General features: G+C 45.3%; 1 protein-coding gene across 7 annotated transcripts in view; it reads left to right on the plus strand.

The window, feature by feature from the left end:
- The window catches only part of LOC116939121 (ARF GTPase-activating protein GIT2-like), a 71,141-nt gene extending 48,858 nt beyond the window's left edge, over positions 1-22,283 (plus strand). For 4 of the 7 annotated variants that reach the window (XM_032947106.2, XM_032947105.2, XM_032947103.2 and 1 more), the window contains 13 exons: positions 1,212-1,260; positions 1,369-1,441; positions 4,948-5,045; positions 5,554-5,665; positions 6,416-6,543; positions 8,548-8,700; positions 10,929-11,189; positions 12,594-12,755; positions 13,548-13,630; positions 15,099-15,314; positions 16,583-16,717; positions 17,232-17,295; positions 18,002-22,283. In XM_032947106.2, coding sequence (XP_032802997.2) covers positions 1,212-1,260; positions 1,369-1,441; positions 4,948-5,045; positions 5,554-5,665; positions 6,416-6,543; positions 8,548-8,700; positions 10,929-11,189; positions 12,594-12,755; positions 13,548-13,630; positions 15,099-15,314; positions 16,583-16,717; positions 17,232-17,295; positions 18,002-18,220 — 1,753 coding nt within the window. In that variant the 3' untranslated portion in view covers positions 18,221-22,283. The remainder of the gene's footprint in view (positions 1-1,211; positions 1,261-1,368; positions 1,442-4,947; positions 5,046-5,553; positions 5,666-6,415; positions 6,544-8,547; positions 8,701-10,928; positions 11,190-12,593; positions 12,756-13,547; positions 13,631-15,098; positions 15,315-16,582; positions 16,718-17,231; positions 17,296-18,001) is intronic. The other 3 variants (XM_032947109.2, XM_032947110.2, XM_032947107.2) reach the window with 2 other exon arrangements.
- The last annotated feature ends 3,519 nt before the right edge of the window (positions 22,284-25,802 follow it).

A 25,802-nucleotide genomic window follows, 5' to 3' on the forward strand; every position in this document is an offset into this window, starting at 1 on the left:
GTAAGTATCTTTTAAATTTAAAAGCCATCTCACTGTGATCAAATATTCAGTATGATCATGTCTTACAGGTATCTAGACAAGAATGAAAGACTTCATTGACAAACACAATTTTATTATAGCATAGCGACTGAAAATATTGTGTTGCCGTAAACATATTTATCGTATAAATTCTATCTGATTTAAAAGACTTTATATTATAATGCATGACCATTGCAATGCCAATATGTTGCTTGCTTTTGGATGACATATAAAAACAAAAGGATATTTATGATAGGCATTTAATGTTCAGCTGCTGATGATGCAGGAAAATATCTGAGATGTTGAAAATCCTCGTTTTTAGAAATACGTTTAACTTACAATGTCAGTGATTGACTTTGCTTTGTGCTTAATGAAACTCCAGTCATGTATGGGTGGCGGGATGGCTGAAGGGTCAGAGCACTGAGCCAGCACTGCTGACATATATACAGTAAAACTTTGGATTGCGAGCATAATTCGTTCCGGAAACGTGTTTGTAATCCAAAGCCCTCGTATATCAAAGCACTCGTATATCAGTTGTGATCACGTGACGCTCGGCAGTACAAAGCGTATACGTACTACTCGTATTGCAAGACCTCGCTCGTTTATCAAATTAATATCTATTTAAAAAATTTGCTCGTCTTGCAAAACACTCGCAGACCAAGTTACTCGCAATCCAAGGTTTTACTGTAGTTCGATTCCGGCTCAGGTCCCTTAAGTATTAGCCAAGTCACCAATGACTGTCCAATAAAAAAAATTACATTACATTTGGTTTTCATTCAACTTGCCGAGATAATGGTTATAAAGATAAAAAATATATTGGTTTCGACTGACATCATGAGCTCTGCTCATTAATAGGGCACATGGGAATGTGCATTGCCCTCTAGTGCGGATAAAATAGCTCTTACTTGAAGGGAGCTCAGCTGTTCTGCATTATCTCCTTCTTTCTGCAGACCATTATGTGATCTGCAAGAGTTCTAATTGGTTGCAACTTTATTTCACAACGTGCAGCTGATAGCGCATTTGAAATTAATTAAGGAAAATGACAGAGAAGGAACAATTTACCATAAAAGTCCAACAAGCCATAAACATGTCTCTCAGCATTGACAGGACTATTTGCACATTAAAGTTTGCAGTGTATCGTGATGGTTTTGACTGGTCTGTGATTTGACTTTGATCTGTTTGTTTACGCTCAGCCTGGATCTCTCCGAGTTGGCTAAAGCTGCAAAGAAAAAGCTTCAGGCTGTAAGTGTTCTCTGAAGCCCTCCGCAGTAAACTCATGATCGCTGCAAGAGAATGTTTTTTGCACATGGTTGCTTGCACGTTATGCTTTTCATGTGCTCTTTCCAACAGCTGAATAATCACCTTTTTGAGGAGCTGGCAATGGATGTGTACGATGAGGTGGATCGCAGGGAAACTGACGCAGGTTTGTGTTGTCTACTCGGACGATGACGGTTCTCAGTGTAATAAGTTGACGCATTTATAATCGTTTTTACAGTGAATGCGCACACACGTTTCTTCACTGCAAAATACGAGTGGATGTTTTGAAAATGAACACCCGCATTGTTATGCTTTTTCAGCATGCCTCCCTCAAGTTTTCCTGAAAGCTACATGAATAGATTTTTCTCGGATTTTTGCAGCGCAAATGTTAAATCAAGGCATTTTTATTCTTGATTTGAAGCTTTCGTGACTGCAGGAATCCATACTCTCCTTTTTTTTTTTCCCCGGTAAAGTCACGTAGGTAGAAAAATAATAGATCACGGCGTTTCGGTCGCAACACGAGCAATCGTCATCAGGTGGGACAACCACAGCAAGAGCCTACTTCAGCAGTTTTTTTCTTGCTGTGGTTGTCCCACCTGATGACGATTGCTCGTGTTGCGATCAAAACGTCGTGATCTATTATTATTTTTCGACCTACGTGACTTTACCGAAAGAACCAAAGAGTATTTTTTATTCTTATTACGGTTAATTGTAGCTTACTCGCTTTTAAATATAGTTACACCCTCAAGATTTAGAGCACCGGGAGAAAACTATGCTGCAAACAATTTGTTATCTTCAGTAGACTTGGAGGCTTTTTGTTTAATTTATATTTTATTTATATTTGCATTCAGGCAAATGATACATCGTCCCATAAAAAGCCTTACAGGGCTATAAATGTATGTAACAAATCTTTCTTGATTATAAATTGCTCTTAGGGTTTTATTACCCTGAGAAGTATGCTTATGTTGCGAGTTTGGCTATGAGGGAGCTGGTGTTATTTTTTTTATTAAATGAAAAGATTATTGCTATTTGAACTTCAGAGTGAAAAGTTAATTCAATATATTAATACTTTAATAATATGAGGCCCAGCTTTGTCAAATTACAGAATTTGAAAAACATACACTTGAGGGTAATAATGCATCACATAAGAGACATACATTTATACCAGAGAAGAACCCATTGAAACTAAAATTAGCTTCTTTCAAGAGTGGCCTACATCACCATAACATTTGATAAAATTAATGTTAAATAGGGTCTTGGGGTCAAAACGTTAAGTAATTGAAAAATATATTAATATGAATCTGAACTTACATTTTCAGTTAGATGCATTCTAAATCCAATGTGTGTGAGTTATGGTTCAAAAGCACGTGAAGTTTATTTGACAAAGTAATGAGCCCGACCTCTCATTACAAAAACATGTAAATTAAACGCAGTATGTACGAGCAGGGTCATGGTACGAAAGAAGAATTTGTGCGGAAGCTGCTGTGGTGTAATGATTATCACACGGGGCTTGTGATCCTAAGGTAACCTGATTGATCTCCCGGTGCAGCAGTTTAAACATTGAGATATTTTTTTTTTTAAATCCCCACTACCTCTGTCCACCCAACAGTATAAATGGGCAGGACTACAGGTAGCCAATTGGCAGGTCACATGTGGTGGGGAAAAGTACGAGTACCCCCACTTCCAAGACTTCTCGCCAGCTTGGAAGAGTAGGCCAAACGACCCTATTGTGTGGCTCTCAGCTGTCTGCAGTGGAGGTCCGAATGCCAACAGTGGCATGAGCAAGGAATTACAGGGCCGCACTTTTACATTTTACCCATGAGGAATTATTCTGCAGTCCAGAAAATGGGGAGACTTGGAGTCCTGCCTCTAATCTTGGCTGTCCTTAGTCTCACTTTCACTGTACACCCAACTCGCAGGAGCCATTTCAGGTTAAGCCAATCTAGATTAAAAAAAACCCTGTTGCGTCTCGTTATTGAGTTGAGTCGGTCTGAGGGATTGCCCCCACGGAACGCTCATTATGGGCAAGGTTGGCATAGAAAATGCCCCCAGCCCCCATGCACAGACCCCATTTTAAACAGTTATTTAATTTAGTCTGTGAAGCTGAACGTACTCTCAGCTGACCTGGACGAGCCAGCCGAGGGAGAGTGCAAGAGCTTAGATTTATGTTCACGTGATGTAGGCACGGCTTTAGTTGTATGGCTACGGCCCTTTGCATATTCGTGTGCGAGCGCATATGCACGCGTGTCTGATCTGACCCGATTTCTCTAACTGTATATGATAAATAATAAATCCTTTACAGTACAATTTGGTGTCCATAATGTATGTATGTTGAGCTTCTTTTGCACCATATGTAGCCAATCGTGCTAATCAGAGGTGCGTCAAGATAAAATGTGGTGTTAAACACGCCACCACCCGACACAGCCAATTAGTAAGGTTTGTCACATATGCAAAATGTGCCAATTGGTGCATTGCAAAGTAAACCCACAATATTTACAATTCCAGTACGACATTTTGCTAATGATTACAACCAGCTTCATCGGCTAATTGCCTGCTTCGCTGATGTGTTAAACCAAAATACGGCATTTTCAAAGCTTAAACCCAAAAAATTACAGAAAAATATATGTCAGAGGTGAACATTTTGGGCTGTGGACCTTATTCACATTGGCTTAGAAAAAAGGAGAAACACAGCCACACTTGCATTTTGCCGACTACACTAAATTAGGAGCAAGTACAAGAATGTGTGCGTTATTTTATAATTAATAATTTAGAATCAAAGTCTTGAATGGTTTTGGAAGCTGTTCTTTGAAGTGGACCCACCCTGTAATTTTCAGGGTATTGTGATTGTCATGAAATCTCTCCCTCTGAAACACCCGCACATGTGACCCTTCCCCTATGCCCCTGGTTGTGCCCGTACAATGTTTTATTTTCATGTCCCATCATTTTTTCTACAAATGTAAATTTAAAGAAACCTGTGCACTTTGTAAAGAATGTCTGTTAGAGCTTCCCCCATTACCATCATCATAAGATGGCAGTTTGAGCTAGGTTAGTAAAGCTATCTGTACACACATACATGCTTGATAGCATGAAGGTTTTATCATATTTAATTCCTATAATCTTCCACATGTTCGTCATGATGTTGATGACCCATAATACAGGTTTTTTGGGTACGATTGCGTAAATATATAAATGTGTCGTTAAACCCGCCATCACCCGACACAGCCAATTAGTAAGGTTTGTCACGTAAACAGAACATGCCAATTCGTCACGAGTACAGCACACCGGTGTGTTGGAGAGCCAAGCCACAGCATTTACAATCTGAGTACGACGTTTCGCCAGTAATTACAGCTTGCTTCATCAGGCGCCAGCCAGATGTTGATGACGCACATCGTATCGAGATGTTGACGGTTGTTGAAACAATCTGAAAGTTTATGAACTCCCCCCTGCCCTCCACTATTGGGTAAAGTGTGGGAAACTCGCACCTCTTTCAGCATGTCTGGCCAGCACGAGTGAGTAGGCCAAAATACCCTCGAGAGGGGGGGGCCACTTCAGAAGCAGGCCCTTCGGCCAGCAGTGGCACGAGCCAATAATTGCAGGGCCGCACTTTTTACCACTTTTTTCGCGGTCAACCGAGCTCATAGGACGTTTGTGTGCACGCGCGGTGCCTTGCAGTGTGGCTTGCAACGCAGAACCACAGCATGCTGCTGAGCGAGCGCACCGTGGTGCCGTTCCTGCCCGTCAACTCGGAGTACTCATCAACGAGAAACCAGGCAAGCCGTGCTTTAAGGGGCAAGGGTGTCGGCCGGTGGCCAAATCGCCCAGAAAGTGCCCGATCTCGTCAGGCCCTCGGAGTCTACGGGAGGGATGACTCTGGACAGCGCTTAGATGGGCGACCACTGTGTTAAAACAGGTGTTATAGGCTGCTGCGGGGCTCCGTTTGGGGCAGCAATGGGCAGTGCAGCAAAATTCATTCTACTGTACTATACCGCCACGTTTATGCTCACCGTCTTCACCAACCCGCACTGACCAGCCTGGTGAAGTATGGCCAACTTAACCCCACGTCGGGATGGAGACAGGTGCCTCTGCTCTGGCAGGCACGGGCTGCTGCTGATGTTTTCTGGTGCTTGCTGCTGCCGCCGCTGGCTGCTGCTGCTGCTGCTGCTGACCAATCGGGCTGTAGGGGCGCTTACAACTATTTGCCGGTCAAAACGCAGTGGTAGTCGTAGCGTTTTTCTCACTCTGCTCTCGCATGGCACCCTCTTGATCCTTGTTCTCCAGGGCCGGCAGAAGCTCGCACGCTTCAACGCTCGCGAGTTTGCGACGCTCATCATCGACATCCTGAGCGATGCCAAGAGAAGGCAGCAAGCCGTGACCGCTCTAGGGCCCAAAGGTATCCAGCCACCGCCCCCTCTGTGTGCGCACACAGATTGGCAAGGACACCTTTAATACGCTCATCATCGACATCCTGAGCGATGCCAAGAGAAGGCAGCAAGCCGTGACCGCTCTAGGGCCCAAAGGTATCCAGCCAACGCCCCCTCTGTGTGCGCACACAGATTGGCAAGGACACCTTTAATATGCTCATCATCGACATCCTGAGCGATGCCAAGAGAAGGCAGCAAGCCGTGACCACTCTAGGGCCCAAAGGTATCCAGCCACCGCCTCCTCTGTGTGCGCACACAGATTGGCAAGGACACCTTTAATATGCTCCCAGGCGCAGCAGCGTATGGGAGCCAGGCAAAGCAGTGTGCTGTGGCTCTTTGGTACAGTGAATAGTAATTAACAATGGAGACACTGTGTTAAAGAACTTCAGCACCATTGGTCGCTGGATCCGGTCAAGCGACTAACTTATCCACAATCACAATGTTGCGGGTTCAAATCTTTATTGGTTGTTAACAAAAGCCTTTTAGGGTAACTAGCATGAGTACCGCTTGGCGGAAAGTCCGCGGTGGCTTGCTTGAGGAGAAACTGGCTGCTACAAGAGGTGTTTGTAATTTCCGCCACTGGGTCGGGATGTATATCATCAAATAAGAGTGTCAGGGCTGCAGTGGTCATCACGTCGAGCTCTTGAGGTAAACTTATTGCGGAAGCGGCCATTTCTTTTCTTCGGGTCGACCGTGAACCCCTCTTCCCATGCCGGCAGACGTTCACCTGACGAACCGGAACGAGGACGCTCCTCCCGCGGACGACCAGCCCGACTACGACAGCGTCGCCTCGGACGAGGAGCCCGACTCGGAGCAGGGCCCCCACGGCAGGGGCGGCCGCAGCAAGGTGGCGCGCACCGCTCGTCCGCCAGCGCCGCTCGCAGACGGCTTCCGTGGCCCAACGCTCCTGCCCACCGCCGCGGGCAGTTGGCGTCGTCCGGTTGGCAGTGTCCTCCGGTGCACGGGAATCAAATGGCAGTCCCCTGTTTCCAACTTCACCCTCCTCGTGGTCAGCTGCTTTGTCCTCGTCCGACCGTCGCGCGCTCCGGTGCAGCAGCACCGCCTGCCCGCTTGATGGCTGCACCGCTGCCTCGGCTAGCCGGTGTGCCGTGCCAATGCCCCCGTGCGACTCGTACCAAAGCAGATCGAGGCGCAAAGGGGGTCTTGTTTGTAAATATGTCGTTCTGTGTCCCTGCCTGAACCCGGGCAGACTCGAGCGTGTTTGAATCAATCTCTGGTAAATATTTCATCGGCGCTGTGATCCAGGACATCAAAATTGTGTGTGTGTGTGTGTGCTCAATGTCGAGTGTTTGGCTGGTGACCTTTGTGTCTTTATTGGACTGTAAATGAACACGTGATTTGTTTACTTTGGTAGTTTTCAGAGCTCAGTTTTCCGTTGATGTAAGGATCAACTTATAACTACCCTGTACCCATCGTCGCACAGACAGCAGTTTCACAGACACGTCTACATGTAAATACTGAATTAGATTCGTTTATTTAAAGCCGTCTTTTTTATGCATGAAGAAGCTTGCGTTTTAACACTCATTCAATGGCATGAATACATATTAAATTGCTCGATCCACAGACACATTTACATTTATTTATTTCCTTATTGAGCCCGTCCACCTAAGGACAAGGTAATGACATTGAAATGATGACATTTCCACTTTCGCAGCCGATATTTTGGCTCTTTATTTATTTTTGGATTAGGTCACATGATCTGGCCAATGACGATACAGAAAAAAAGCTGTGCTTCCTGACATTTTCAAACAATGAAAAACAAGATGTAAAATTAATGTCACTTTCTACTTGGCATTAGAGTGACTATAAAAGGGCACCATATGCTGGATTGACTAGGCAATTGCAATTTTCTTGATATAAATAACTCAGTCGATCATTGGACCGTACATTACTTTCCCATGTAATATTACAATAGAATATATGTTGGTCCAGTGGTGGTATAGTGGTTTAGCACAGTGCACTTTAAACCCAGCCACCCGAGTTCGATACCTGTCCGTGACTCACAACTGTGACAAGTGATATCAGGATCAGTCCTGCCAACCTACCCCCTTCACCAACCTGCTGTGACGAGCATGGTGAAGTATGGTAAAGAAAAACATTGACTAACATTGTGTTAGTGAGTCCATCAATTTGCCAATTGAAAATTCCTGGAATTTCATTTATATTTGTAAGTACTCATCTACCTAGATACTGTAGATGTTTGACACTTTTTGTCGTCTGAAGTTGTGACAATATATAATTATTTATATATATTTAGCGCCCTAGTCCAAGGGGCTTAACTCTACTCTAACTCTTCAACTTTATTCACACAAGCTTTTAAAGTTATTCACAGTGGCAATGTAATGTAAATGTCACAAAGTCACATTTGTTTGTGAAGTAACATTTTTAATTCTTAACCTTAGCCTAATGCAATCTAAGTGAATATTAACAAGGTTGTCTCATGTCTTATCCCTCGCAATGAGCATGACAGAAACGCCGCAGTCACCTAAAGCAAAGAATTTTCAAACCCTGCGTCTACATCACCGCCAAAGTAGCTGTTGAAATTACATTTGAACCTTGAAATACATGTTCAGGCAAGCATTGTGGTGAGCACTTTGATTGTTTGCGATAGGGCAAAGATTAATGTTTTTAGCACGCGATTGCATTGCATTGTACTGAGCTTTTAACACATTAGTCGGACTCAACAGTGACACTATTGTGGAGTTTCCATGGCTTACCGATAATCTGAGTGGCTCCTAGCGGCTGTGCTAATGCCACACCCCGACCATTCCTCCTCCTCCTCTGTCCCCTTACCCCCACCCTGCCCTTCCTCTCTTGCATCCACAAGCAGAATGCCGCATTTCCGAACGACACGGATGGCCCCGTCGCCATCCGGGAATTGCTGGATGTCAAGAATGCCCTGGCAGCGTCTGAGGCCAAGGTGCAACAGCTGCTGAAGGTCAACAGCTTCCTCAACGAGGAGCTGCAGCACCTGCAGCACGAGGTGCGCGACGGTGCAACATGGGTGGCGCACTGGAGCTGGGCTATTTGATTAGATTTTTTTTGTCACGTCACAAGACGAAGTATACGTTCGTATCTCCTGCAGAGCACTGCAAACCTTTCGTGTTATAAAATGGCCCACGGAAGTGGTTATCATAGAGCTACCTCTGACATCTTCTCGCGCGCTCTTCGTGACGCTCAAACCGATATATTAATTCCCAAAGATGGAATTTAGCCAAATTAAATGCAGAACCAAACTTAACGTGCAGTCACTGGTGACTGGGTTTGTTGTCTGATTATTTAAGTATGATGGGTTGTGGCACTGCAAAACCATGAGGATTGGTGGCAACATGGGAGAGGCCTTCATCCAGTAGAGGCAATACATTTCCATATTACGGAGATGGTAATATTTGGTATTTCATACCAAATGCATGTAATGACTCAAGGTATTTAGTTCGGCTGCATCTTTGCAGTGAGCCACATGTCACCATCCACTTGTGCAGTGCAGCAAGTACAGACTCATGAGTGACAGTGTCGCACAAAAAAAAAATAACTTGTAATTTTGCATTGCAATCTTTTTGTCATCAGCCTTTTGCGTGTTTACATCCCATCACAATAGATGATTCGCAAAGTCACGGCATGTTGGCGTAAATACATTAATTGCGCTCGCATCTTTCAAGAAAATCAACGTTTTGATTAATAGTAAAAGATACGTAGACGTTGATCATTTGAGTGCACGGCTCACTGGAAAGGGCTGGTGTGTGTGCACGTGTGAACAGTGCAGATGCACATGGCAGCACATTGATCTCCCTTATTGCGTCTGGTGTTCCTGTGACCCATTGCTGTATGTGCTGGCCAACTAGCACAAGCCCGTGCCAAATGTTGTAAACTGCTCCACCGTGCATTATTATTGCCTGTCCTTCACAGAGCTGGCATGCAACGCGGGTATTGATCATTGTTAATAAAAAAAAATTGCAAGCCCTGCAGCAACCCAGCTGGCCGGCTTTCTCAGTTTGAGATGCTTTAAGATTGCGTGCTTGGCCCCATTCTACTTTATTACAAAAAAAGTTTTGCTGTCTGGCTGCAAGGGCCGACGTCACCGCGCACATCTGCGTAATGATGTCACCCGTGCTGACGTCACACGCACCTTACACCGCGGCTGTGTATCCCACGCAGCAGTGCGAGTTGATACTCAAATTATTGTTAATTGAGCAATAAGGTGAATTGGTATTGTCTGGGGAAAAAAACGACGAGTTTGATTTCACCGATGGCAAAGCTTGGTGATAACTCGTGTGACGATAATGAAATACATTACCGTTTGTTTATCTGAGAGAGTGTCGGTGACAATTGAGCCTCAAGACTGAGGAGGTCTCCTACATTGGGATGTTTGACCGATTTCCTATTAAGGAGTGCTTTTCTTGTGGGAGGAGAGTGCCTATTGAAGCAAAACCACTTAGGCAAGGGGGGTAACACTCAAAGACCTATCCAGATGGGTTCACGAATCCACTTGCTGTACTGCAATATTGCTGGCCACCTCGTCGCCTTGTCAATTGGGGGGCATTACAGACCCATGTGTTCAACCAACCCCTGCCTCCACAGTGCTGGTTTACAGGTGTGCGCTACCACAACATATGCCCTGTACCTAAAGCTTTCGTGACTGCAGGAATTCATATTTTTTTTGGGTCTTTCGGTAAAGTCACGTAGATAGGTTCAAAGAAAATAACAAAAAAAATATCTGTGGTTTTTTTTGTTATTTTCTTTGAACATATCTGCGTGACTTTACGTGAAAGACCCAAAGAATATATGCCCTGTTGTACCTGGTGATCATTCCTCATATTGAAACCCTGTATCATGGTCTTCCTTCATGGAGGACATAGAAACATTCAGGGGATTGTGGGGTGGGGGGGGGAGTCACAACACAATCAATGTTAAAAAATAAATTGACAGATGTTAAATATTAAGCAGAATGAGTCACGATACGGTCTGCTTTTGTGGATCACGCATTCTGCCCTAGCTCTCACTCCCTGTGTACACGTGGAAAGGCTGTACCAACATTTCTTCACTTTTTTTTCTCACAATTTACTATTGGGGCAGAACCTTTAGAAGAAGTGGCGGGGGGGGGGGCTTTACCCCCCCCCCCCAATGCTACAGGGCTGATCTACTTGCGAGTGGTTTTGATGATGTTGGCAATGATGACGTTGAGTTGCGGTGATATTTCCCTTTTGCCGTCAGGTCAGGAAACTGCACAGCGAGAACGCGGCGCTTCGGCAGCAGTACAACACCAGCGTTTACCAGAACCACAGCGCCCCTTCCTCTGCCCCATCCACGACTCCACCGCTCGCTCCGCTCGATCGCAACGATGTTGGGCCGCGGAGGGTGTGTCGGCCGTTCTCCATGTACGAGACGGGACACCGCGCCTACCACCCCGCCGGGGACGCCGCGGCTCCAGGGGAGGTGCCCGCATTCCAGAGCAGCCAGCCCTTCCAAAACAGCGTGAGTTACGTCGCCAGCGAAGGGACACCGAGCCCAAAGTGTCCCCAGGCGAGGCCAGCTAATTTGCTGTCTAAACTAAAACTCAGCTATTATTTAATTTTACCAGGTATGGTCCATTGAGCTGTATGGCTCTGTTTTCAGAAGCGACCTGGCCACGAATGATAGCTCAACGAAGTGGCTTATCGCGTGGGAATTTTATAGTCGCCGAATAATCTGAACGCGTGTTGATTGACTCTAAATGTGGGGGGAAAAACCGGAGGACCCGGAGAAAATTCCACGCAACCACGGTGAGAACACGCAAACTCCAAATATACAGCAGCAGGCGTCAGGGTCGGGATCAAACCCACGACCTCCTCTATACCAGAACCACTGTGCATTGTCATCGTGATGATATCTTGATGATTGCTCTATCAATCACCCACAGGGCATTACTAATGAGTAGACCCATGCAATTCACCGGCAATGAAGCTTTGCAACTCATCCGACAAAATGCAACTAAACTATTACATGTGTCTAATGGTGTTATAATGACAGCTAGGGGGCTGTAATATTCTTGCCATTGATATTCAAAAGACTCCCTTGCAATTCAATATAATTTTGGTACCCGGCAACAATATAGGATGATCCATTAATAGATACACGATGACTTCTAATTACCCTCTTACTATATTCTCAACAATGTCGTAAGCAAATTAGACTGGCTATGTTGGAAAACATGTCGCAGTGGAGTGTTAAAATATTGAATAAGTGTATAGAGATTAGTGGAAGATGTAGAGAGGCTTTGATTAACAGCGTTGTTCTCTCTATGTCTCGATATTACTTGAAACTGAATAGAGTATCTCAGACTCAAGACTTTATTCCAGCTGGTAAGGGCCATTGAGCTTAGTAGCTCTTTTACAAAGACGACCAGCCCAAGACTTCTTTGGTTCTTTCGGTAAAGTCACGTAGAATGAGAATAAAATAATAAATTGATAAAATAAAATAACACAATAATATTCTCACGACGTTTTGGCCACAACACAAGAGGCCTTCATCAGGTGAAGGGAGCGAGACTGTCTGGTAGGACAGCGCTGGAGTGACCAGACAGTCTCGCTCCCTTCACCTGATGAAGGCCTCTTGTGTTGTGGCCGAAACGTCGTGAGAATATTATTGTGTTATTTTATTTTATCAATTTATTATTTTATTCTCATTCTACGTGACTTTACCGAAAGAACCAAAGAAGATGAATCATTGCAGTCACGAAAGCTTTAAATCGAAATTCAGCCCAAGACTGTTGGCAGTGGTGTCAGTTACACGACACTGCAGGGTAGGAATATGCAAAGTAACAAGAACACATTGTATCTGTGTGAATCTATACCGTCGACTATGGGATATGCTTTTTTGTTTGTTGTGTCTGTGGGGTAGTTCTCACCACCACGCTACGTAGGGGTGGTGCCAGGCTGCATGGCTCCAGCTGGAAGAGGGCCTCTCGCAAATGCCGTGTCCTTTCCGTCGTCGCCCAACCTCGTGTCCTGGGGCCAAGAGACTCCGCGCCTGGTGGTCACCTACCAGCACACCTGGACACAGGTGAGCGAGTGTTGCTGTGCCGGCCAGCACCACGGGAATACCTGCTTCGACAGCGCATAATGCAGCTTGTCCGAAGATAGCTCCCTGCACGAGTCAATGAAACTGTTGCTTTGAATGTCATTCATATTTTCAAGAGCAACGGCCAGTACAGAAACACAATAAACTGGTATACTCATCTTCCGCGTGAGCGAGTACAAAAGAGCATATTCGTAGTGATCCCCAGCTGTGCTCTAGGATGCGATAGAGAGACGAGAGAGAGGGAAGATTAAGGAGAGAAGAGAAGGAAGAAGGAGCGGACAAGAGTGACGGACAGAAAAAAATGCTAGTCAATTTTTAAGTGGCTGTATAAATCATAAAAATGCACAGAGCAACAAAAAAAAGTCTTGCCTGGTGAACTGCAAGTTATTTTTGGCTGGTCATTTGCATTTTGTTGGCCTGTCTTCACAGTTAACGGGCATTGTTGCATAAACTTACATTTCACGGCTCCATTAAACTGGAAATGTCCTGGCGCAGCATCTTCTCGTTACATGTGAAACAGCTGGTGAACAATAATAAAACAGTTAATGCCTCGAATAATTCGAACATCTGCAACACGCTGGTTAGACGTTTTGGCAGTAGACGGAAATATTGCTGCTACATTGCCGTGAATGTAATTGTCAGTGAAAGCGTTTTTTCGATGGAATCGCTGATCTCGGTTATCTAAGTTTGTGCTGTTACTATTGTTTTGCATCTTTAAGTGAATGGCTTGCTTTTGCTGTTTTTGTATTGAATGAATGCACTTTTCTACTTTAGGCATCAAAACTGGACAAGAGACTGAGTGCTGCTGGAAGCGACTATGACAACACTCCAAATGAAGAGGAGCAAAATAACACAGGGTATGGAAGTCGGCCTTTCCTTAACCATACCGACCAATGAACCTTCACGTAGCACATGCGCCGTCATTTTCTCGAGTCATTTATTATTCACGCACGATAAAACTCTAGCGACACAAAAAATATTTATATCCTTAAAAGTCAGGGGGCGATCGCGTGATTTGGAAATGTAACATACATCGCATACCAGGGGGAAAACTCATCGCACCATTATCAGAATGTGTTTCCGCTGCATTCACAATAAAAGCTTACCTTGTGACGCTGAGACTCCCAGAGGAATCTCGCCGAAACAACGTTATGGATTTTCCTTTTTGTGCAATTGGCGCAAGGTCACGTTGCAAAAATGCATATGCTGCCGCGGTGGAAAGGTTTCACGCTCTTCGGACTTGCGAGTCCAGCGGTTGCCCAATTCGATCTCTCGGCACGGCAGTTTGAGACGATGGGCAAGTTTCTTAAACCCCCCTCCTGCCCCTGCAATCCAGAAGTATAAATGGGTACACCAGTCAGAATCAGAGTATTTATTTATCCTGGAGGAATCTGATGAGCTAAAAAGCCGATGTCCAGTAGGGGCGGGTAAGAACGTTACAACAACAAACAATACAACATGATAGTCGTGCAGAGAGTACAAGAGAGGTAAACTAATCATCCAAACACGTACAAATACAACTAAACTATACCCACCCTACTAAGCAAAGCCGACTGAGGTATTAACTTTTTTTTCAGAAGAACCTGGACACAAATGATGGCTCAAAAAGTGGCCCATTATTTGGACATTTATAGCACCAACACAATGTAAATCAATCAATACGTGTTTCTAAATGTGGAGGGGAAAACCAGAGAACCCATCGGCAGTTCACGTGCGGTTCGGGTAAAGTGCGGATAACTACGACATCTTCCAAGACACCAGCACGGAAAAGTTGGTCAAAAAGAGAGAGGTTCTTCTCGAGCTCAACTCGAGTAGAGGCCCTTCTGCCTTGCGGTGGCTTGAACAAGACATTTCAGGGCTGCACTTTTATCTTTACCACATTGCAAAGGAAGCATACAATAAATGCATTGGTGGTAGAGGGTCACTGCACCTCAAACATAATATAGCAATAAGTGAGAGTGTGTTCCTTAAGCCTTTACATTCAGAGACGTCTGCAAGTTGCAGGGTGGTACCATTCACCGCTAAATCTCGGAACGCGCAAGCGGTTAGCGTTAATGTTATTTTGAAAGGCGTAGCGCCGTTGTTTTTAAAGACATTGCACTCTCCGCAGAGATCTGTAGTGACACGACCGCACTCTATGATAGCTGGCGCCAAACTGTGCCGCACGCCCTCCCGCATGGCCTTGTGGGAGCCTCGGTACCGATAAAGTTATTCTAAGTACACGTACGTCATCGGAATGGAAAAGGGTTAAGTGCAGCCTTCCCACACCGCCGCGTATGCCCCCCCCCACCCCCTCCCCCGCGTGTAATTGGTGATTGTGGGCAGCAGCGGGACCAGCATTGACACGGAGCGGGTGAGGTGCGACGGGCAGGCCGGCGCCTCCCCGCTCGGTGATGGCGCCGGCGCGGCGCAGTGTCAGGAGTTGAGCGGAGACGTGGACCCTTCGCTTCCCAGCCCCGAGGACGTGATCCACAAGACGGAGCACATCACCAAGAACATCCAGGAGCTGCTGCGCGCGGCGCAGGAGAGCAAGCACGAGAGGTGCGCGTGTCTCCGCATTCTCGCCGCGAGAGCCGCGGTCCCGGCGGGTTTTAAGCTCGCCGCCTTTTCAATGAAGTTCGCTCGCGTGGTCGGGGAGAGTAAACGCGTCGTAAACACGCGGTGGGAGAGCACATATCCTCAACGCTGAAGAGGAAGAGGCCACGTTGTGCACACGCATGCATCTCAAGAAGTTTAGTTTTCGTTGATTGTAAGCGCAAGTTACTCTTGGCACGAAAGATAATTAATTGATAATTTCCTAGCCAGCGGGTATCCACTTGTAACAAAATGGGACCCACGAGGATCTGGTGAGCATCCTGAACAATGGGCATCTGGATGAGTTGTGTGCTTGCGGCTCGTGTGTTTTATGTCCATCGGCCATATGCTATGCAGAGTGTTTTGCTTTGCATCCTTATTCCGAACTTTTTTTCAGTGAAAGAAAAATCACAGTTTTTTCACTGAGTTGCAATGCAGGAATAGGAATGAGCAGAACACGGTCCCTGTATCAAATATAAAATGCATAGCTGGTGAAGAGAGCACACTGCCAGACACCCTTAATTTTTGGTACCATCAGAGGACCACTTTAGACATCTGCTTTTGAATAGATTGGATCCTGCTGATGCCAACCAGTGCTGTAGACCAGGTTTTATGAGGATGCTCATCTCAAGTGGCATCCTGTGGTCTGTGGTAGTGGATAGATATGATGATTTTTAGACAATGTAATCAATTGCAGAGAGCTTCAAAATTAAAATTTTGAGATGCCTGTCATAAGGTTTCCGAAGATTCCTATTAGCATTATCGTGACGCTGCTAAGAAAGTAAACTGAAGCTTTTAGTTGATGTTCCTGCTTTCACGTGATGCAGGTGACGCATCGGCATGGCTCTCCTGGCCACGCGCTGAGCTTCACTGCGTTCTCTCCCTGCCTCCCCTCCTTTCAATTCCCTCCCATGCGCCCCCTCCCCCCCCCCCCTTCGTCTTTGTACATCTTCACTAGTCGCGATATCTTCTTGTCCTCAATGCTTAGTTCTACACCGCAACCTTTCCACTCTCCCCATCCCTCTTTTCCATTAACTGTAACCTCCATTACAACTGTCAAATGTCCAACTAACCTCCTCTTCCCTGCAGCCATCCATCTCTTCCTTATCTCTTGCCCCAGCCCCTTGCCTCGTCCTGTTTTACTTTGTCCCTGTCCCCCCCTCCCCCCCCCCGCACACCTCGCACGCTTCTGTCCTTCCACCCGTCCCCCCCTCCGCCCTCTCTCGGACGCACAGCAAGCAGCTGGAGAGGGACAATCTACGGCGCTTCAGGCACAGCCTGGGGTGCTTCAGCAGCCTGGTGCTGTGGGGCGATCGCCCCATGCCCCACCAGCCCACTCTGCAGCCACACAGGCCTAGCTCTCTCGACTGGTACCTCGGACCACACACCTGGGGTCATACCTCTCTGTTTGGCTTTTTTTCCCCCGCTTTGCTTTGCTGCTTTTTTTTTTTTTTCCGCCGCTGTCTTTTAACAGACGAGGAATTTGCAAGCCGAGCCCTTTTCTTCTTCTCGTTTGCTTACAAATTCTCTTAACATAGTTAAAGCTACGGCGTGCGATTTGCGTGTTGGCGGATGGGCAACTTTGTCTGCAGATAAGTATAACGCGTGTAATAAACCGGGATGTCTAAATGCCCTGTCCCGTCAGCATGTAAATTGCGCCCTGCGTGTTTGGGTGTTGTTGTTTTCACTTTTAACATGATGTTGATAGTGTTGGATGCGTGCGTACGTAAACATTGCTTGTTTTTTTGTTTCAGTTGGAGATTAAAAGCATGAGATATCCGAGAGCGTAACTTCACATGTCCAAAAGCAAAACCGTTGCTCCAAGAACGCGTTGCCTCAAACATTGTAATTTTTTTTCTGTCTCTCAAATCTCTTTTCTCCCAGCTTTGTGCCGTGTTCAGAAAAAATATCTGCAGCAGTATACGAGATGGCAGCTCTATTCCCTAAGGTAATGACAGCTTTTACATTTATATCAGCAGCTTTCACATTCCACGAGTGTACACATACGGGTAGATCAGGAAGTTGTTGTGTTATGATTTTCGTTTTTCCAATTTAATCAAATTGTGCTGATTTGTGCCACTTACCATCTGGTCATGAGACTAAGAAATGTCCACGAAGAACTGTCAAGACAGGACAGTGCATCACCTCATGCTAGAACAGAAGATGATAACACAACTACTGAGATGCCTGCAAGTTACCTTTTATTATACCGAGGATTCAGAACCACACGTTTTGGTTTAGAGATGTTCATATTACAAAAGTCAAATTCAATCTATTATCTTGATTTGATGCTTTCATGACCGCAGGAATCCATACTCTTTGGTTCTTTCGGTAAAGTCACGTAGATAGAAAATTAATCGATCACGACGTTTCGATCGCAACACAAGCAATCGTCATCAGGTGAGACAGACAGCAGAAATGAGGGAAAAACACCGAATGTAATATGATATACAGCCATTGGTAACAGGGCTCAGATCATCAACATGCTGCACTTGAGAACCCAACTTTAAACACTGGCAGCTGCCTGGATTCATACTCGGGATATACAGCTGTGCCGGCTCGGCACTGACCTATGAGCCGGGTTCCGGCCACGTTTGCAGCCCCGTTGTTTGCGAGTGTTCGCGAGTGCCGAATCTGCACCCTTGGACCCACAGAGGCCGGCGCTGGAGGCCGTGCGCTCCTCGCTGCGGCTGCTCACGAGCAGCGCCGCCCGCCTCGCCGCCGAGTGCCGCAAGACGGCCGCACCGTGGGGCCCCGGCATGCCTCCTGTGGACCTGCAGCTGCTCACGCAGCAGGTGATCCAATGCGCCTACGACATCGCCAAGGCCGCCCGCCAGCTCGTCGCCATCACCACCAACGAGGGCGGCCAGTGACCACCGTGTCCGACCCCGAGGCCCACCTCCGTGCGGGTTGGGCTCGCTGGGAAATGCTGAAGGGCGGGTGGCTGGATTTGAGGCCTCTTACACCTCTTTTCCAACTGTACAACCGAACCGCACCAAGGCCGTGTCGAGCCAGTCCGGCACGGCTCTGGAGGTGCCCAGGTTGATCTTTCACTGCGGAAGCCGGGTCGTGCCATTGCCGTCAAACGCGGTGAACGCGGTGAACGTGTTGAAATGCGTGTATTTGATTTGCTTGACGCTACGTCCTCAGTGTAGTGACTAACATCACACACAATGAATGGATCATTAGACAATACCCTTGGTCCTGCTTAATTCAAAATGTCATGCGAGGCCCCCACCATACCATGGTTTGGTTCCAGCTTGGCATGGCGGGTAGGCAGTGGAAAAAACCCACCTTGTACAGTGAAGGGCCCGGGCTGGCGTGGCTCGGATGTGCAAGTGGAACGTGGGTATTAGATACCTGGGCCTAATCGCCTGGGCATAAAAAAGCAATAATAAATGCATGAGCAAACATTGTATTATTGATCTCAGGCACTGTGTGGTCACTGGCGACCGCACAGATGTGGCCCATCTGACAGTTTGTTTTGACTCGGTGGTTACTCATCTCTGGGAGTATAAAGCAGTGACGAATGTGAAATGGCTAATGTCTGCAGCAGCTGCTGCGTGTTGTGGCCAGTGTGGTTTATGCTATGACAAGCAGTCTTGTGATGTCTTGGGTCGGGAAAGCTTTCCTAATCGAGTATGTGAGCATTTGTCTTTTTTGGTGGACATTGAAAGTATGGAAATGGTAAATGCCGTGATATATTTCGCAATATCGCGAAACATAGATTTTTTTAATTATAAAAAAAATAACATGCATACGTGGCATTAACTTCCTAAATTATATATTCTAGAGTTGCAATTCTTTGGGAGGTAAGGGGGGGGACATGGGTTATTTTGGTAATCTTCAACTTTGTACTTTTTTATGCCATGGGATATCCTTTAACTCAAAAGGCAAATCATTTTAGTGACTCTTTGAGCTCTGCTCATTATGCCTGCTTGTTTAGTGCTCTTTGTCCGTAGATGACTCGGCTTCATCGTGCTGCTTTGCCTGTGTGCTTGTACTTGAATTGCTGACTTACTGTTATTTGACTCGGACTTTGATGTTTCATCATAGACTATGACAGTGGTTTATATGGCCACTTTCAATGGACAGCGACCACAGCAGTATCTTATGATGAGTTTTACTCGGTGAATTTTGGAATAATACTGGAATTGTTCCTTTTTTAGAAGGCAATTTTATTAAATGTGTGTTTAATAAAATTATAATACTCTGTGCTATGCTGCTGAATATAGCAAATGTGGTTTCTTTATACAGGGCTTGATTATGTCCCCCTTTTTAAAAATCAATCTCTCCAAAAACGTCCCTTGATTTATGACCTTGGTTTCTGACCAGAACACTCATTCCTAGCCCTGGTTGATTCGTGGTATAAGTGATGCTAAGCTGCATTTTTTTGTAGAGTTGAAGCTGAAATGTTGCCAAGAAAGTCGCCTGACTAAAGGGCTCATGACGACGGCTAATGCAAGTCTGATCTCAGATCTCCGAAGCTAAACAGGACAGAGCCTAGTTAGTACTTGGATGGGTAACTGCCAGGGCTTGCCAGGTGTTGTTGCCATGAGGCTGTGAGGTGGACAGGAGATTACAGCAATCCTGCAAACCCACGGAATGTTGCAATCTTGCATGCAGATGTGTTCTCCGAGTACTCCGGTTTCTTCCTGCAAGCCAAAAAAATAATTATAGGAATTGGCAAAACATCCAAATTCAGGACCCTCTTGACAAAAAAAATGTTGAGACTTTCCTGACTAAGTAATTGCCATTTAAAGCTTTCGTGACTGCAAGGATTCATCTTCTTTGGTTCTTTCGGTAAAGTCACGTAGAATGAGAATAAAATAATAAATTGATAAAATAAAATAACAATAATATTCTTACGACGTTTCTCATTCTACGTGACTTTACCGAAAGAACCAAAGAAGATAAGTAATTGCCGTTCTTTAATTGTAAGAAGCATACTTTTCCCATAATACAGGTAAAAAGGTCTCAAAGTTAAATCAATCTCTTTATATATTTATGTATAACTGGTCGTTTTATTCCCCGCATAGGTGCAAAAATGTCGCTAAGTTTTCTTAAGTTGGGTCCAGTTCTATTAACGACCACATTGAGAGTGGGAGCTCTGACGTGGGTCTTGTTAACAGGACGGCAGTGCCTTCACAATCGCAATAAAAGTGCCATATTTTGACGTATAAGAATAAAAACCCTGTTCTAAATCTGGAATCTCTATTTACATTTCGTGTGTGATTTCCGAATAACAATTTATGCCAGTTCCACACTGTAACATAAAAATGTATCCTGAGGGTTGACAAAAAAAGCCTGATAAGAATATGAACCATTTTATTGGTTCTTTAGGTAAAGTCACGTAGAAGGGAAACAATAAAAAATATAAAACAAAATCCTCACGACGTTTTGACTGCAACACAAGCAATCATCATCAGGTGTGAAAACCACAATAAAATTTGAAAAAGTGGCGGTTATTTTTAACATTAGCACCACGGAGAGCGATTTGACAGTTTGATCAGATGGACGAGTCCATCTATGTTCGGAAAAAGAGGAGGGGGGAGACGAAAAATAATGGATGCGGTCTGAAAGCCACCGTAAGCGTGAACAATCAATTAAGACCCAAAATGGTTTATCAAATCCTTCCAATGATTGCTAAGCCAGAATCCATCTTCTCGGTTGAAATTGTCTCTGTGTTTGTATATGTGGATAGCCTCATGAACGAATCTCTCATGGTAGCCAGATGGCTTGCAAAGAACCTCTGTCTTGGAGAAGTCAATGTCATGTGAACCTACTGAATTATAACAGTGATCTGCCACGGCCGAGGTGTTGGTCCTACCGTGTTTCAGGTCTGCTTTGTGTTCACGAATGCGGTCCGAGACGTCGTTTGGTTTCTCCAATGTAACTACTACCACGTGTATTAACCATTGAACACAGGGACAGATCGTGTCCATGAGATGCAAGGTTTGTGCACCTGTACAAAAGTTATTTTTTCTTGTAGCCATCTTGTTGCCCGATCACACCCTGTATTATACGTTTTGTTTACCTGAGCGCCACAGCAGCACGTTCAATATCAACCAACAACAAAGCTGTCAAGCAATTTAACGTCTGCAAAAGTACATGTGTTTTTGTTGGGTCACACTGACTTTAAGGATAAGCTGACACAGCATTAAGCGCCACACTGTGTTTCCTTTGGGAATATATGTTTACAAATTAGTCGCATTTCACTGGCAAGAGACATTAACTCATGTTCAGAAACCCTTTCTAGAGGCCCGGCACTTAGGAACCATACATATTGTAGCACTAAACGAAAGCCTGTTGATTGGCTTTGGCACATACTACCATTTAAAAACAAAGTTAGATTTCGAACACTTGACTTGCTACTACTGACAAACGTAAATTTGGCATGTTGGTGCATTAATAATGTTTAGAAATACTATTGAGTTATATTTCTCTTTTATATAAATATACACGTGTGGTGTTGGAACTGGAATTTTTTTAGATAGAATGAAACTAAGTATATAAGCATCTTAACCTGAATAGCTGTATCATGTTGAGCGAGTGTCCTATTTCCGCTTCTATTTAAAACACACGTGCTGACTCGAGAAATGTGCGTTTAACACAGTGGAACTCAAATGCTGTTCACTATTCAAATCTCGTTTTGACCAATAATGCTACTAGAGAAGCATCTCATCTATGTAACACTTCAATGGCTGGAGAACAGAGATATGGGTCTACTCTTTGGTTCTTTCGGTAAAGAACCAACGAGTATGGATTCCTGCAGCCATGAAAGCTTCAAATCAAGATTGAGATATGGGTGTTTGAGAACAACTGTTTTAAACTACGACAACATACTGTCACTTCTGTTTTATGTTAAACAGTTGGAATGTAAGTGAACAAATCTTGTATGGATATGGACTGGAAAAATAAACAATTTTAATGTTGTGTCCATTGTTTTTTATTGATTCATTGCAATGTGTGTTATATCCCCTGGTTCAATATGTAATATAACCGGCATGGATGCCACAAGGTTAACTATATGGAGATGTTATTAATGTGATGATGGTGCTTTCCAATAGCTGGTGCTTGTTAACTCATCTCATCGAGATGAGAGTGTGTGGCACAAAGTTGCAGTGCCTCCAGTTCGCTGTTCTGGAGTGATTGTGAATTTCCCAATGATGAAACGAACCCAAACAGGAGGCCAATTAAGAATCACGTGATTGTGACACGTGCCCCTATGAGTAAAGGGATCCAAACAGGTGGCCAATTAAGAGTCACGTGATTGCGACACGTGCCCCTATGAGTAAAGTGATCCAAACAGGTGGATAATTAAGAGTCACGTGATTGTGATACGTGCCCCTATGAGTAAAGGGATCCAAACAGGTGGCCAATTAAGAGTCACGTGATTGTGACACGTGCCCCTATGAGGAAAGGGATCCAAACAGGCGGCTAATTAAGAGTCCCGTGATTGTGACACGTGCCCCTATGAGGAAAGGGATCCAAACAGGTGGCCAATTAAGAGTCACGTGATTGTGACACGTGCCCCTATGAGTAAAGGGATCCAAACAGGTGGATAATTAAGAGTCACGTCATTGTGACACGTGCCCCTATAAGTAAAGGGATCCAAACAGGTGGCCAATTAAGAGTTCCGTGATTGTGACACGTGCCCATATGAGGAAAGGGATCCAAACAGGTGGCCAATTAAGAGTCACGTGATTGTGACACGTGCCCCTATGAGGAAAGGGATCCAAACAGGTGGCCAATTAAGAGTCACGTGATTGTGACACGTGCCCCTACGAGGAATAGGATCCAAACAGGCGGCTAATTAAGAGTCACGTGATTGTGACACGTGCCCCTATGAGGAAAGGGATCCAAACAGGTGGCCAATTAAGAGTCACGTGATTGTGACACGTGCCCCTATGAGTAAAGGGATCCAAACAGGCGGCTAAATAAGAGTCACGTGATTGTGACACGTGCCCCAAATGAAGAGATGGACCTAGACATCTGGCCAATTAAGAGTCACATGATCAGGGAAAGGGAGATTATAAATAAAACAAAGAGGAGCAGTGCCCGGTAGAAGAAACAAGAGGACAACACCAGCAGAAGAATCAGAATCCAGCTGAGGTGAAAGGGGGAAATCCAGAGCCCCGAGCTGGCTTATTTTTGCAATCGAGTGCATTGTTTCGTAGTGCGTGTTGGTTGGTTATCTAAAATCCTGTAATCATGAGGTACTGAATGTTAAAATATCAATGCCCATTGTCTCTAATCCGTTGTTGCTCTCACTTCCCAGCCGTGTCCCCACGTTGAGGTAGAGCTGCCACTGCCAGACATGCGATTTGACCGAGTCCAGTCTCGCAGTTGTGATGTTTTCAACCCATTTCATCTACACCTCGGCTGTGCATCATGACCGTGTATGTAGCCAAGGCTTATGATAACAGGCCAGGGCTTTAGGCCGTTATGCGTATTTTGGAATCCCTGACTCGCTGCTCACAATAATTAAGGGCCTTCATGATGATGGGCAGGCCCGGGTAAAGCTATGTGTCTAGCAGTCCAAGACATTCCCCGTTCACCTTTGGTTGCGACAGGGATAGTCTGACTCCTAGATTGTTTAACATCACTTTCACCACGTAGTTCGATAGGTTTTCCTGGGCTGTGTCGCAAAAAAATTCGTCTGGTACGAATACAATGGGACCGCTGATCGATGCCCGGGTGTGGTCGAAGGATGGCTCCCTTTTGATCAACCATGTTTGCTGATGATTGCTGCTTGGAAGAGTTGGAGGTGCTGCTGTTGAACATGTAGAGTGCCACGAAGAAGTGGTCTTACCATCAGTTCCACCAAAACTAAGCACCTGCCTGGGTTTTGTGCCATCAAACACTCCACCCTCACCCCCCCCCCCATTGGTGATGGAGTTACAGTGAAGAAAAAAAGCATTTGATCCCCTGCTGATTTTGTACGTTTGCCCACTGACAAAGAAATGATCAAAATTTTAATGGTAGGTTTATTTGAACAGTGATGTACAGAATAACAACAACAAAATCCAGAAAAACGCATGTCAAAAATGTTATAAATTGATTTGCATTTTAATGAGGGAAATAAGTATTTGACCCCTCTCAATCGGAAAGATTTCTGGCTCCCAGGTGTCTTTTATACAGGTAATGAGCTGAGATTAGGAGCACACTCTTATAGGGAGTGCTCCTAATCTCAGCTTGTTACCTGTATAAAAGACACCTGTCCACAGAAGCAATCAATCAGATTCCAAAACTCTCCACCATGGCCAAGACCAAAGAGCTCTCCAAGGATGTCAGGGACAAGATTGTAGACCTACACAAGGCTGGAATGGGCTACAAGACCATTGCCAAGCAGCTTTGTGAGACGGTGACAACAGTTGGTGCGATTATTCGCAAATGGAGGAAACACAAAAGAACTGTCAATCTCCCGCAGCCTGGGGCTCCATGCAAGATCTCACCTCGTGGAGTTGCAATGATCATGAGAACGGTGAGGAATCAGCCCAGAACTACACGGGAGGATCTTGTAAATGATCTCAAGGCAGCTGGGACCATAGTCACCAAGAAAACAATTGGTAACATCCTGCAGCGCCCGCAAGGTCCCCCTGCTCAAGAAAGCACATACATGCCCGTCTGAAGTTTGCCAATGAACATCTGAATGATTCAGAGGACAACTGGGTGAAAGTGTTGTGGTCAGATAAAACCAAAATGGAGCTCTTTGGTATCAACTCAACTCGCCGTGTTTGGAGGAAGAATGCTGCCTATGACCCCAAGAACACCATCCCCACCGTCAAACATGGAGGTGGAAACATTATGCTTTGGGGGTGTTTTTCTGCTAAGGGGACAGGACAACTTCACCGCATCAAATGAACGGGGCCATGTACCGTCAAATCTTGGGTGAGAACCTCCTTCCCTCAGCCAGGGCATTGAAAATGGGTCGTGGATGGGTATTCCAGCATGACAATGACCCAAAACACACGGCTAAGGCAACAAAGGAGTGGCTCATGGAGAAGCACATTAAGGTCCTGGAGTGACCTAGCCAGTCTCCAGACCTTAATCCCATAGACAATTTGTGGAGGGAGCTGAAGGTTCGAGTTGCCACACGTACAAAAATCAGCAGGGGATCAAATACTTTTTTCCTCTCACTGTATTCAAGTGGGGAGTTTCCCAAACCTGGGTCGAGTACTTATTACTTGCTCCAGTTTGAGAGCAGAGGTCTCACTTCGAAACAGTCGGGCAGTATATATTTTCATCTGCTGCGTGTGTCGAAGCTACCTGGTCTGTTGCTCCACACAAAGCTTTGGGGCTTCTCAGCCGTTGATGCCCTCCGTCCTCTACGCTTGTGAAACGTGGACCCATCGAATATAACATGTGCTGGTTAGAAACTTTCAGGCTAGCCTGCTTACGATCCATCCTGGTTTTAACCAGGCTAGATTGTGTGTAGAGCTCACATTCTTT

The sequence above is a fragment of the Petromyzon marinus genome, chromosome 5 (assembly GCF_048934315.1).
Source record: "Petromyzon marinus isolate PM22_M1 ecotype Great Lakes invasive population chromosome 5, UKy_Petmar_22M1.pri1.0, whole genome shotgun sequence".
NCBI classification, from domain to species: domain Eukaryota; kingdom Metazoa; phylum Chordata; class Hyperoartia; order Petromyzontiformes; family Petromyzontidae; genus Petromyzon; species Petromyzon marinus.